Source organism: Mobula hypostoma, chromosome 25, assembly GCF_963921235.1.
Source record: "Mobula hypostoma chromosome 25, sMobHyp1.1, whole genome shotgun sequence".
NCBI classification, from domain to species: Eukaryota; Metazoa; Chordata; class Chondrichthyes; order Myliobatiformes; family Myliobatidae; genus Mobula; species Mobula hypostoma.
The window spans coordinates 346,359-360,522 of NC_086121.1; the positions used below are offsets into that span (position 1 = coordinate 346,359).

The window sequence follows — 14,164 nt, forward strand, 5'->3', positions numbered from 1 at the left end:
TCCATACAGAACCATTTAAGCTGCCTACTCCCATTGACTTGCGTGGGGACCATGGCCCTCCATGCCACTACCATCCATGTACCTATGCAAACTAATCATAAACGTTGAAATCGAGCTTGCATGCACCATATGCTGGCAGCTCGTTCCACACTCATCACCTTCTGAGTGAAGAAGTTTCCCTCATGATCCCCTTAAATTTTTCTCCTTTCACCCATGACTTCTTGTTGAAGTCCCACCCAACCCTACAGGGAAAAGCCTGCTTGTATTTATCATATCTATACAGTATCCCTCATAATCTTGTATACCTCTATCAAATCTCCTCTCAATCTTCTATGTTTCAAGGAATAAGGTCCTAACCTATTCAATCTTTCTTTATGACTCATGTCCTCCACACCCGGCAACATCCTTGTAAATTTTCTCTGCACTCTTTCAACCTTAGGTCGATGGCCAAAAGTGCGCATGGCACTCCAAATTAGGCTTCACTGATGTTATACAACATAATATCCCATCTCTTGTATTCAATGCTTTGACTTATGAAGGCCAGTGTGTCAAAAGCTATCTTTATGACCCTATCTACCTGTGACGCCACTTTCAACAAATTATGTACCTGTATTCCCAGATCCCCTTGTACTACCACACTCTTCAGTGCTCTTCAGTTATCTGCATTAAATTCCATCTGCCATTTCTCAACCAACTTTTCCAGCTGGTTCAGATCCTGCTGCAAGCCACAATAGCCTTCCTCGCTGACCAATACACCCTCCAATCTTAGTGTCATCCTGAAATTTGCTGATCCAAATTTACCACATTATCATGCAGCTCATTGATATAGATGACAAACTACAACAGACCAGCACCAATCCCTGTGCACTTCACTAGTCACAGGCCTCCAGTAAGAGATGCAACCATATACTACCACTCTCTGGCTTCTCCCACAGAGACAATATGTGATCCAATTTACAACCTCATCTTAAATGCCTGGCAACTGAGGCTTCTTGACCAACCTCCCATGCGGGACCTTATCAAATGCCTAACTAAAGTCCAAGTAGACAACATCCACTGCCTTATCTTCATCAACTTTCCCAGTAACTTCCTCAAAGAAATTGTATAAGATTGGTTAGACATGACCTCTCACACACAAAGCCATGCTGACTGTTGTTGCGTGAATGAAATCACTGGAGAGTGAGTCACTGGTAGATACAAAGCAGCTTCTTTATTCGACAAAACAAGGTACAGTAGGCATCATATCATACTGAGACGCTTTTGGTGGAAAGGTCTGCTGCCCCCAATGTGGAGCTCGATATTTTTTTGCTAAACACAAAAGACAACTCCATTATTTACAAGTATAGACAATGCTTTCTTTTGAAACTACATGCAAACTTCACATCCTTCTGGGTCACATCCATCCCACAGGCACCAGCAGTGTCTGGACTGGTATTCACAGCTTTTAGGAAATGCATTGTTACAAACTAAATCCACAGTACATTGTCAGGGAACAGAAGACTGGTGGCCAAAGCCATTTGCTAAATGTAAATGACCTAAACCCAAAAATCACTCTAACACTGACTATCCTTAATTAGTCCATGTCTATTGAAATACTTATATATCCAGTCCTTTCCAATAATTTTCCCATTACTGATTCAGGCTCACTTGGATTTTTTAAGAGCCTTTTTCGAACAGTGGAACAACCGTTGTTATCCTCCAATTCTCTGGTACCTCACCTGTCACTAAGGATAATGTAAATATCTCTGCTAGGGCCCAGCAATTTCTGCACTTGCGTCCTGCAGGGTCTGAGGAAACACCATGTCAGGTCCTAAGGATTTATGCACTCATATTTGCCTCAGGACAGCATACACCTTCTCCTCTGTAATCTTGATGCTGCTTTGCCTCTCTTCTATAGATTCTGTGTCCGTCTTCTGAGTAAGTGCAGATGCAAAAATCTTAATTAAGATTTTCCCCGTCTGTTTTGGCACCACACATGGATTACCATTCTGCTCTTCCAGAGAACCAATTTTGTCCCTTACAGTACTTTTGCTCTAAACATATCTGTAGAATAACTTAGGATTCTCCTTCACCTTGTCTGCTAGATCATGCCTTCTTTTAGCCCTCCTGATTACTTTCTTGTGCTCTTTTGCACTTCTTATACTCCATAAGCACCCCATTTGTTCCTACCTGCCTATACCTGCTGTGCTCCTCCTTTTATTTTCTCAATCATGGTCTCAGTATCTCTTCTAAACCAGGGTTCTCTACATTTATTATCTTTACCTTTTATTCTGACAGGTACGTATAGGCTTTGTACTCTCAAAAATTCACTTTTGAAGGCCTTTTACTTACTAAGTTCAATTTTGCCAGAAAGAAGCCTGTCCCAGTCCACACTTGCCAGATCCTTTCTGATACCACCAAAATTGACCTTTCTCCAGTTTAGAATTTCAGCTCATGGACCAGACCTATCTTTTTCCATATTTATTTTGAAACTAATGGCATTGTGATCACAAGATGCAAAGTGATCCACTACACAAATGTCTGACACCTACCCTGTCTCATTCCTTAATAGCAGAGCAAGTATTGCTCACTCTCTTGCTGGGACTTCTACATACTGATTAAGGAAACTTTCATGAACTTTGCAACAGTCTGCAATCTTGCAGCAAATTCTTTCCTCTAAATCCCTCAGACTGTTGAGTGGTCTGTAATATATAAGACCATAAGATCATAAGACAAAGGAGCAGAAGTAGGCCATTCGGCCCATTGAGTCTGCTCCGCCATTTTATCATGAGCTGATCCATTTTATCCTATTTAGTCCCACTGCCCCGCCTTTTCACCATAACCTTTGATGCCCTGGCTACTCAGATACCTATCAATCTCTGCCTTAAACACGCCCAATGACTTGGCCTCCACTGCTGCCCGTGGCAACAAATTCCATAGATTCACCACCCTCTGACTAAAAAAATTTCTTCGCATTTCTGTTCTGAAAGGGCGCCCTTCAATTCTGAAGTCATGCCCTCTTGTACTAGACTCCCCCATCATGGGAAACAACTTTGCCACATCCACTCTGTCCATGCCTTTTAACATTCGAAATGCTTCTATGAGGTCTCCCCTCATTCTTCTAAACTCCAAGGAATACAGTCCAAGAGCGGACAAACGTTCCTCATATGTTAACCCTCTCATTCCCGGAATCATTCTCATGAATCTTCTCTGTACCCTCTCCAACGTCAGCACATCCTTTCTTAAATAAGGACACCAAAACTGCCCACAGTACTCCAAGTGAGGTCTCACCAGCGCCTTATAGAGCCTCAACATCACATCCCTGCTCCTATACTCTATTCCTCTAGAAATGAATGCCAACATTGCATTCGCCTTCTTCACTACTGACTCAACCTGGAGGTTAACTTTAAGGGAATCCTGTACGAGGACTCCCAAGTTCCGTTGCATCTCAGAACTTTGAATTCTTTCCCCATTTAAATAATAGTCTGCCCGTTTATTTTTTCTGCCAAAGTGCATAACCATACACTTTCCAACATTGTACTTCACTTGCCAGTTCTCTGCCCATTCTTCCAATCTATCCAAGTCTCTCTGCAGACTCTCCGTTTCCTCAACACTACCGGCCCCTCCACCTATCTTCGTATCGTCAGCAAACTTAGCCACAAAGCCATCTATTCCATAATCCAGATCGTTGATGTACAATGTAAAAAGAAGTGGCCCCAACACTGATCCCTGCGGAACACCACTGGTAACCGGCAGCCAACCAGAATAGGATCCCTTTATTCCCGCTCTCTGTTTCCTGCCAATCAGCCAACGCTCTATCCACGTATGTAACTTTCCCGTAATTCCATGGGCTCCTATCTTGTTAAGTAGCCTCATGTGTGGCACCTTGTCAAACGCCTTCTGAAAATCCAAATATACAACATCCACTGCATCTCCCTTGTCTAGCCTACTGGTAATTTCTTCAAAAAATTGTAATAGGTTTGTCAGGCAGGATTTTCCTTTAAGGAATCCATGCTGAGTTCTGCCTATCTTGTCATATGCCTCCAGGTACTCTGTAACCTCATCCTTGACAATCGACTTCAACAACTTCCCAACCACCAATGTCAAGCTAACAGGTCTATAATTTCCTTTTTGCTTCGTTGCCCCCTTCTTAAATAGCGGAGTGACAGTTGCAATCTTCCAGTCTTCCGGAACCATGCCAGAATCTATCGACTTTTGAAAGATCATCGCTAATGCCTCCGCAATCTCCACAGCTACTTCCTTCAGAACACGAGGGTGCATTCCATCTGGTCCAGGAGATTTATCGACCTTTAGCCTATTCAGCTTCCTGTGTACTTTCTCTGTCGTAATTGTGACTGCGCTCACTTCTCTTCCCTGCAACCCTTGAGTGTCCGGTATCCTGCTGTCTTCCTCAGTGAAGACTGATGCAAAATACTTGCTCAGTTCCTCTGCCATCTCCTCATCTCCCATTACAATTTCTCCAGTCTCATTTTCTATCGGTCCTATATCTACTCTCACCTGTCTTTTACTCTTTATATACTTGAAAAAGCTTTTAGTATCCTCTTTGATATTATTTGCTAGGTTCCTTTCATAGTTAATCTTTTCTCTCTTAATGACCTTCTTGATTTCCTTTTGTAAGGTTTTAAAAACTTCCCAATCCTCTCTCTTCCCACTAATTTTTGCTTCCTTGTATGCCCTCTCCTTTGCTTTAACTTTGGCTTTGACTTCTCTTGTCAACCATGGTTGCATCCTTTTTCCACTCGAAAATTTCTTCTTTTTTGGAATATACCTGTCTTGCACCTTCCTCATTTCTCGCATAAACTCCAGCCACTGCTGATCTGCCGTCTTTCCCGCCAGTGTCTCTTTCCAGTCAACTTTGGCCAGTTCCTCTCTCATGCCACTGTAATTTCCTTTACTCCACTGAAACACCGACACATCAGATTTCAGCTTCTCTTTTTCTAATTTCACAGTGAACTCAATCATGTTATGATCACTGCCTCCTAAGGGTTCCTTCACCTCAATCTCTCCAATCACCTCCTGTTCATTACACAATACCCAATCCAGTACAGCCGATCCCCTAGTGGGCTCAACAACAAGCTGTTCTAAAAAGCCATCTCGCAGACATTCTACAAATTCTCTCTCTTGAGATCCAGTACTGACCTAATTTTTCCAATCTACTCGCGTGTTAAGATCCCCCACAATTATCATAACACTGCCCTTCTGACAAGCCTTTTCTATTTCCAGTTGTAATTTGTAGTCCACATCACTGCAGCTGTTTGGAGGCCTATAAATAACTGCCATCAGGGTCTTTTTACCCCTGCTATTCCTTAGCTCAACCCATAAAGATTCTGTACCTTCCGATCCTATATCACCTCTTTCTAACGATTTAATATCATTTCTTACCAATAAAGCCACGCCTCCCCCTCTGCCTATCTTCCTATCCTTCCAATACACCGTGTATCCTTGGACGTTCAGCTCCCAGAGACATGCATCCTTTAGCCAGTATATTAATAATATATGCCTATTAACATGTCATACCTTTCTTGTTTCTGAGTTTCACCTACAATGCCTCACTAGATGAGCTCTCCAGTCTGTCCTGATCGAGCACTCCCATGATATTTTCCCCGACTAGTATTGCCATCCCTCGTCCTTTGATCTCTCCCACTCTGTTGCATGTAAAACTGAACCCTGGAATATTGAGCTGCCAGTCCTGCCCCTCCTGCAACCAAGTCTCACCAATGGCTACAATTTCATAACACCAGGTGTTGACCCATGCCCTGAGTTCATCTGCCTTTGCTACGATACTTTTTGCATTGAAATATACACAGCCCAGGACATTAGTTGCACCATGCTCAACTTCTAGTCTCCTGACTTTGTCTGTGGTCTCCACAATCTCTCCACTAACTGTTCTGGCACTCCAGTTTCCATCCTCCGGCACCTCTAGTTTATACCCCCTGTGCAGCACAAACAATCCTTTCTGCTAGGGTATTAGTCCCCTTCCAGTTCAAGGTGCAAACCCTCTCTTCTGTACAAGTCTCACCCTCCCTGGAAGAGAACCCAATGATCCAAAACGTTGCCACCTTCTTTCCTACACCAACTCCTGGACCACATATTAAACTGTATGATCTTCCTATTTCTGGCCTCACTAGCACATGGCATGGGTAGCAATCCTGAAATCACAACCCTAGAGGTCCTGCCCTTTAACTTACCATCTAACTCCCTGAACTCACTTTGCTGACCTTCGTCATTCTTTCTACTCAATGGTACCTGTATGGACCCGACCACTAACTGTTAACCTTCCCACTTAAGAATGCTGATAACTTGATCAAAATGTCCCTTCCCTTCTGAGTCACAGAGCCAGACTCAGTGCCAGAGACCTGACCGCTTTGACCCGCTAGGTTATTCCCCCCGGCAGATTCCAAAGTGGTATTCCTGTTGTTGAGGGCAATCGCCACAGAGGTGCTCTGCAATGGCTGTCTAACTCCTTTCTCCTTCCTGACTGTCACCTTGTTTCCTGTGTTTTCCACCTTGGGTGTAACTACTTCTCTCTATGTCCTATTTATCACTTCCTCAGCCTCCCTAATGCTCGACTAAGCGGTCCCCCAATCTACATCAAGTCTCACCAATGTAGAGGAAGGAGGCCCTCCAATGAAAGCTCATCAATCTGAAAGATTTAAGTTTAAGTTGACGTTCATGCTTAGTTGTCATTCAATATACATTTGTAAAAACTAAATGAAACAGCGTTCTGCTGGGGCCAAGGTCCAAAACACAGTGCTAACAGCAATCAGCACATACAGTTAAGATAGCACGTGGAGTCACAAAAAAGAAATAAAAATTATATTAACCCAAGTCTCTGAGTGGAATGCTGTGAAGGTTGTTTGTGCATGGGATGTTGTCCTGGAGCTACATTTCAAAAGTATAGTGCAATACATAAAATTGCTACAGTTCTGTGCAAAAGTCTCATGCACCCTTGCTATATATATGTGCCTAAAGCTTTTGCACAGTTCTTAGTAAATACGCGTCTTTCCAACATATACTTACTATTGAAAAATACACAATTTCCAAAGAACAGCGTACAAGTTATGCTTTACTCATGCAAGTGAGGTTTTACTCACCTCAATGCTGAACTGACTGTAGTCTGCAGCCGTCGGGCTCCTGGACTGGCTGTAGTCTGCAGCCATCGGGCTCCTGGACTGGCTGTAGTCTGCAGCCGTCGGGCTCCTGGACTGGCTGTAGTCTGCAGCCGTCGGGCTCCTAGACTGGCTGTAGCACTGAACTTGCTCCATTGCTGTGGACATGCTTTTGGGGTCTCTGTGGTTCATGCTCTATATTTATCTGTTTGCTCTTTATTGTTTGCACAATTTGTTCTTATTTCGCATGTTGGATTTTTGTCAGTCTTTGAGGTGTGGAGTTTTTGTGGATTCTATTGTGTTTCTTTGTTTTGTGGCTGCCGGCAAGAAGACAAATCTCAGGTTTGTATATGATATACATCCTCTGATAATAAGTGTTCTTTGAACATTGGAATTTGACCATCTTAACCAACGGTAGAAACAAATTCTTGAAGTTCATGCTGTAAGTTATTTCATAATAACACCGTGGCAAAAGTAACTCTGACATGAAATTTGTTCAGTAGACAAGGAAATTATTCAGCCCAACATGAATATGTTAATTTCTAAAGAGCCATCTAAATTCCATTACCTTACCATAACTCACAATTTTTCAGTTTTTTCATCCAATTCATTTCTGAATGTTCCTTCTGAATTTTCTTCTGCTGCCTTTTTAGGCATGTGCACTCAGTGGCCACTTTATTAGATACAGGAGTGGAACCCATTGTGGTCTTCTGCTGCTGTAGCCTATCCACTTCAAGGTCCCATTTCACGCACATCTGCTCTCACCCCATCCTCACGCCCCACTAGGAATAGGCTTCCCCTCGTCCTCATCTACCACCCCACCAGCCTCCAGGTCCAACATATAATTCTCCATAACTTCCACCACCTCCAACGGGATCCCACCAGCAAACACATCTTTCCCTCCCCCCCCCCGCCTTCCGCAGGGATCGCTCCCTACGCGACTCCCTTGTCCATTCGTCCCCCCCATCCCTTCTCACCGATCTCCCTCCCGGCACTTATCCTTGTAAGCGGAACAAATGCTACACGTGCCCTTACAGTTCCTCCCTCACCACCATTCAGGGCCCCAGACAGTCCTTCCAGGTGAGGCGACACTTCACCTGTGAGTGATCTGGGGTGATATACTGCGTCCGGTGCTCCCAGTGCGGCCTGTTATATATTGGCGAGACCTGACGCAGCCCTACCAGATACTCCATTTGGACCTTCCGCCTTGCAAGGGTTCGCTCTTTAAAGACAGCCTAACATCGGCCTCTGAGACAAAGATCACAGGGTCACCAGGTGCAGCAGGGATGTTAACAGCTGTAGTTGTATTCTCCCTTTCAAAGCATGCATAGAATGCGTTGAGTTCATCTGGTAGTGAAGCATCACTGCCATTCATGCTATTGGGTTTCGCTTTGTCAGAAGTAATGTCTTGCAAACCCTGCCAGAGTTGTCATGCATCCAATGTCGCCTTCAACCTTGTTCAAAATTGTCTCTTTGCCCTTGAAATAGTCCTCTACAAATCATACCTGGTTTTCTGGTACAGGCCTGGGTCATCAGACTTGAATACCACAGATCTAGCCTTCAGCAGATGAGGTACCTCACGATTCACCCATGGCTTCTGCCTCCACAACCTCTCCACTGACTATTCTGGCACTCTGGTTCCCATCCCCCTGCAACTAAAGTGTAAGCCCCACTGTGCAGCATTCACAAACCTTTCCTCCAGATATTAGTCCCCTTCCAGTTCAGGTGCAAACTGTTCCTTCAGTACAGGTACCACTTTCCCTGGAAGAGAGCCCAATTATCCAAAAATCTTATGTGCTCCCTCCTTCACCAACACCTTAGCCATGTATTAAACTATATAATATTCCTAGTGGTGACCTCACTCACACTTGGCATGGGTAACAATCCTGAGATCATGACCCCGGATGTCCTTCCCTTTAACTTAGCACCTAACTCCTTGAACTTCCTCCGCAGAATTTCGACACTCATCTTACCCATGTCATTGGTACCTACCTGGACCACGACTTCTGGCTGTTCACCCTCCTGCCTAAGAATGCTGAGAACTCGATCTGAAATATCCTGGGAAGGAGCATTCCATCTGGGAATCTCATTCTCACCCACAGAACCTCTTGTCCGTTCCACTAATGAATCCCCTGTCACCACAGTGTCTCCCACCCCCCTTCCGTTCTGAGTCACAGAACCAGACTCAATTCCAGAGACCCGACCATTGTGACTTTCCTCTGTTAAGTCATCCCTCCCAACAGTATCCAAAGAGATATATCTGTTGCTGAGGGAGAAGGCCATAGGGGTACTCTGCACTGGCTCCTTCACCCCTTTCCCCTTCCTGACTGTTACCAAGTTTTCTGTGTCCTGCACCTAGGGTGTAACTACTTCCTTATATGTCCTATCTATCACCCCTCAGCCTCCTGAAAGCTTAAAATAATTTTCAGATCTATAATTTGATGGTTTTATCCTTAGTATATATATTTTTACTTTAAGCAATTTATGATTAGAGTGATAATAAGAAAGGACCACCACATCAGGCAAATCAGGCTCAAAAACAGTTACTTTACTCAAGCTGTTCAACACCTCCACCCACTAACCCACCCTACATACCCCCAACCACCACTACTTTATCATTTTCTGTAAGTCAGCTTATGTACAGACACTCCTGTGCCTAGCGTCACTTTATAGACATATAGTCAATCTATGTATATAAGCTATCTTGTGTATTTATATTTGCTTTGTTTGTGGTGTTTTTCATCTTGTTGGTACATGAGCTTAGAAAAATAGAGGGCTATGGGTAACCCTAGGGAACTTCTAAAGTAAGTACATGTTCGGCATAGCATCATGGGCCAAAGGGCCCGTACTGTGCTGTAGGTTTTCTATGTTTTCTATGTTTCTGTGTTTTTTTTTGTGCTGCATTGGATTCAGATCTTTTACACTTGATTACTGGAAATAACATTAAACAATCTGGAATCTTGAATACATGCAAATTCAGCATCTGCAGATATTGTTTGTGATTGGGATCTTGAATATGTTTGAATTAATAATTGTGGCATTTGGTCTGCTAGGCTAGTTCAAATTTTTAATTAATAAATTTAAAAATGTACTCATATTCATTAAACTTGTAATATTACCATATCATAACATTTTACATTTTAGTGATTTCTGACACCATTTCTGGCAACTCCCGACCCTTTCTCTATCTCTCTGACTCCATCTCTGGAAGCAAACTGTCAACCAATATCTTTTATAAACATACCAATTCCTACAGTTACTTTGACTATACCTTTTCTTACCCTCTCTCCTGTAAAAATGTTATTTCCTTTTCTTAGCTGCTTTCCCTCCACTGCATCTATTCCCAGAATGTGGCCCTCCTTTCAAAGAAAGGGGTTTCCCTTCCTCCAGTATTGATGTGCCCTCACCTGCATTTCCTCCATTTCCAGAATATCTGTGTTTGCCCCATCTTCCCGCTGCCTTAACAATGACAGAGTTTCCTCTCGTCCTTACCTACTACCCTATAAACTTACATATCCAACACATTATCCTCCACAACTTCTGTCATCTCCAAGGGGATCCTACCACTAAGCATATCTTTACCTTCCTCGCCCCTCTGCTTTCCGCAGGGATCACTCACTCCATGATTCCCTTGTCCATTCGTCCTTCCCGGCACTTATCCCTGTAAACGGCCGAAGTGCTACACCTGCTCATTCACCTCCTCCCTCACTTCCATTCAGGGCTCCAAACAGTCCCTCCAGATAAGGCAATCTTCATCTGCAAATCTCAGAGTCGTAAGTTGTGTCCAGTCGTGCTTCCGATGCAGCCTCCTCTACATTGGTGAACAGCTTTGATGACCACCTCCACTTCATCCGCCAAAAGTAGTACTTTACAGTGGCCAAACATTTTAATTCTGATTCCTATTGCCATTAACATGCTGGTCCATAGCCTCCTCCTGTGCCAAGGAGAGGTCATCCTCAGTGTAGAGGAGTAACACCTTACATTTTGTCTGGGTAGCATCCACTCTGATTGTGTGAATATCAATTTCTCCTTCCTTTAAAAATAACTATTCCTCCCCCTCCCCTCCTCTTCTATTCCCCACTTGGGCCTTTTACCTCTTCTCACCTGCCTATCACTTCCCCCTGGGTCTCCTTCTCCTTTCCTTTCTTCTATAGTCTTCTCTCCTCTCCTAACAGATTCTTCAGCACTTTACCTTTCCCACCCACCTGGCTTTACATATCACCTGCTAGCTACCCATCTTCCTTTCACTCCCACCTTTTTATTCTGGTGTTTTCCCCCTTCCTTTTTAGTCCTGAAGAAAGGTCTCATCCTGAAATGTCGACTGTTTATTCATTTTCCTAGATACTGCCTTGCCTGCTAGTTCCTCCAGTATTTTGTGTGGGCTGCTTTGGATTTTCAGTATCTTCAGATTTTCTCATGTTTGTAATTTATCTTGGTTTCTTTTTTGTTAGCACCAAACTCATCACACTGGAAATCCAAAACAACACACACAAAATGCTGCAGGAGCTCAGCAGGCCACGGAGTATCTAGGGAAAAGAGTAAACAATCAATGTTTCAGGACAAGACATGATAAATTAACATCAGGATATGATAAATTAACATTCTACACTGACATCAGTTTATTTATAGATTGACTCTAGATGACTAGGAAGCATTTACGTATGTTTCAAAACCTTGTAAACTTTTCTTCAAAACTGGTTTTCAGAATATTTTTCTCCCTGTTTCAGACTTGAACTCTTCAAAGTTGAGCTTGAGCAAGCAAAGGTATTGCAACTTCATGAACAACATAAGAAAGATGAGGAAGAGTACGAGGTCCAACGTGTACTTGAGACCAAACGAAGACTGGAGGCCAACGAGGCTGCTCTTCTCCAGGCAGAGAAAAGGATAAAAATCAAAAAGTTGGTTGAAACGTCTATCCAGAAATTCACTTTTGTCTTTATTTATTATCCAAACAGATTTTGAATTGTCCTGTTGCCTTCCTACCTTTTAGTGCCAGAGTGCTTACTGTTCATATTAAAATGCAAAACCCTTCACTACTGGCTGACTGCACAGATACACTTAATATTCATGAAAATTGTGTTTGTAGCCACCACACCTCGGGAAAGATGTGGCTTTAGAAAGAGTGCAGAAGAGATTCATCAGGACATGGCCTGGAATGGGGCTGTATTTATAAGGAGAGCTTGGGACAGACTAGATTTAATCTCAATGAAATATAGGATCAGAATTAAGATCAGAATCAGGTTTAATATCACTGGCTTGTATCGTGACATTTGTTGTTTTGTGGCGGCAGTTCGTCGCAATACATAAAAACTATAAATTACAATAAGAAATATTTTTCTCACCCCTTATGGGTGGTGTATATGTGTATTTTTCCCTCAATCTTGGGTCCTCTACCAGAGGCCTGAGAGCTTGAGGGTTTGCCATAGTATCCTTGTGGTTCCTATTAGTGCACTCTTTTGATCTGAGATCTCAAATGTTGTTCCTGGGATTTGTTGCAGCCACTCTCCCACTCCAGGTGTCACAGCTCCAAGTGTTCCTGTCACCACTGGGATTAGTCTGGCTTTAACCTTCCACATCCTTTTTATCTGCTCTTTCAAAACCTGATATTTCTCCAGCTTCTCATGTTCTTTCTTCCTGATGTTCCTGTCATTCGGAACTGCCACACCTATTACTGTTGCTTTCCTCTGTTCCTTTTCTGGTATTACTGTCTGGTTGGCTGGCCAGTACCTGCTTTTTAGTCTGTATTTGGAAATCCCACAGGATTTTAGGTCTGTCTTTCTCCACTACCTTCTCGGATCTTTCCCATTTGGACTTGGGAGTGTCCAATCCCTACTCGGCGCAGATGTTCCTGTACACAATTCCTGCAACTTGGTTGTGCTGTTCATCGTAAGCTGTTCCTGCCTTCATTGTGCACCCTGCTACTATGTGCTGGATGGTTTCAGCAGATTCCTTACACAGTCTGCATCTTGGGTCTTGTCTGGTGTGACAGACCCCTGATTCTATTGCTGTTGTGCTCAGCGCCTGTTCTGGAACAGCCATCAGCAGTGCCTCTGTGCTGTCCCTCAGCCCTGCCGTTTCCAGCCATCGGTAGGACTTTCCTATGTCAGCCACCTCTGATATCTGGCGATGGTACATCCCATGCAGAGGCTTGTCCTGCCATGGCCTCTGGTCCTCTGGCTCTGCTTCACCCACTTCCATTTCCATATCCCCTGCCTGCTGTCTGAGGTACTCTTCTAGCAGGTGTCCTTAGGGACCATCTTCCTGACATACTCATGGATGTTTTGCATTTCTTCCAGGACTGTGGTCTTGACACTTCCAAGTCCCTCTCCTCCTTTATTCCCGCAGGTGTACAGTTGCTCAGCATTGGACCTTGGATGGAATCTTCCATGTATTGTTAGTACTTTCCAGGTCTTGATGTCAGTGGCTTCCAGTTTGTTCCTTGGCCAGCACGCTTTTGTGGCTGGGTATCTGATGACTGGTAGGGTGAATGTGTTGATGGCTCTGATCTTGTTCTTCTCGTTCAGCTGGCTCTTTAGGACCTGTCTCACTCTTTGGAGATACTTGGATGTTGCAGCCTTCCTTGTATCCTCATCATGGCTTCCATGCGCCTGCAGGCTCCCCAGGTATTTGTTGTTTCCTGTACATCTGGTATGTGGCCTTCAGGTAACTCGACTCCATCAGTCTTGATAAGTTTGCCTCTTTTCACTACCACCCGGCTGCACTTTTCCAGTCCAAATGGCATCCCGATGCCTCTGTTGTACACCCTTGCAGGTGGATCAGTGAGTCAATGTGTCTCTCATTTCTGGCATACAGCTCGATGTCATCCATGTATAGAAGATGGCTGATGGTCACTCCACTCTTGAACCTGTACCATGTCCACTCTTTGAAATGATCTGGCAGAGGGAGTTCAAGCCTATGCAGAACAGCAATGGGGATAGTGTGTTAACTCTGGTATATTCCAAATCTGATGGTCACTTGTGCTATTGGCATTCATTTAGCAGAAGAGGTGCAAAATGAGAACAAAAAAAAGAAAAAAAGTGACACACAAAATGCTG

At 43.7% G+C, this 14,164-nt stretch overlaps 1 protein-coding gene across 1 annotated transcript in view; it reads left to right on the forward strand.

Annotated features, from left to right (window-relative positions):
- cfap74 (cilia and flagella associated protein 74) overlaps positions 1 to 14,164 on the forward strand; it is a 355,344-nt gene that overhangs the window by 121,870 nt on the left and 219,310 nt on the right. The window contains exon 8 of the mRNA XM_063032843.1: positions 11,837 to 12,007. Within this exon, the coding sequence (XP_062888913.1) occupies positions 11,837 to 12,007 (171 nt within the window). The remainder of the gene's footprint in view (positions 1 to 11,836; positions 12,008 to 14,164) is intronic.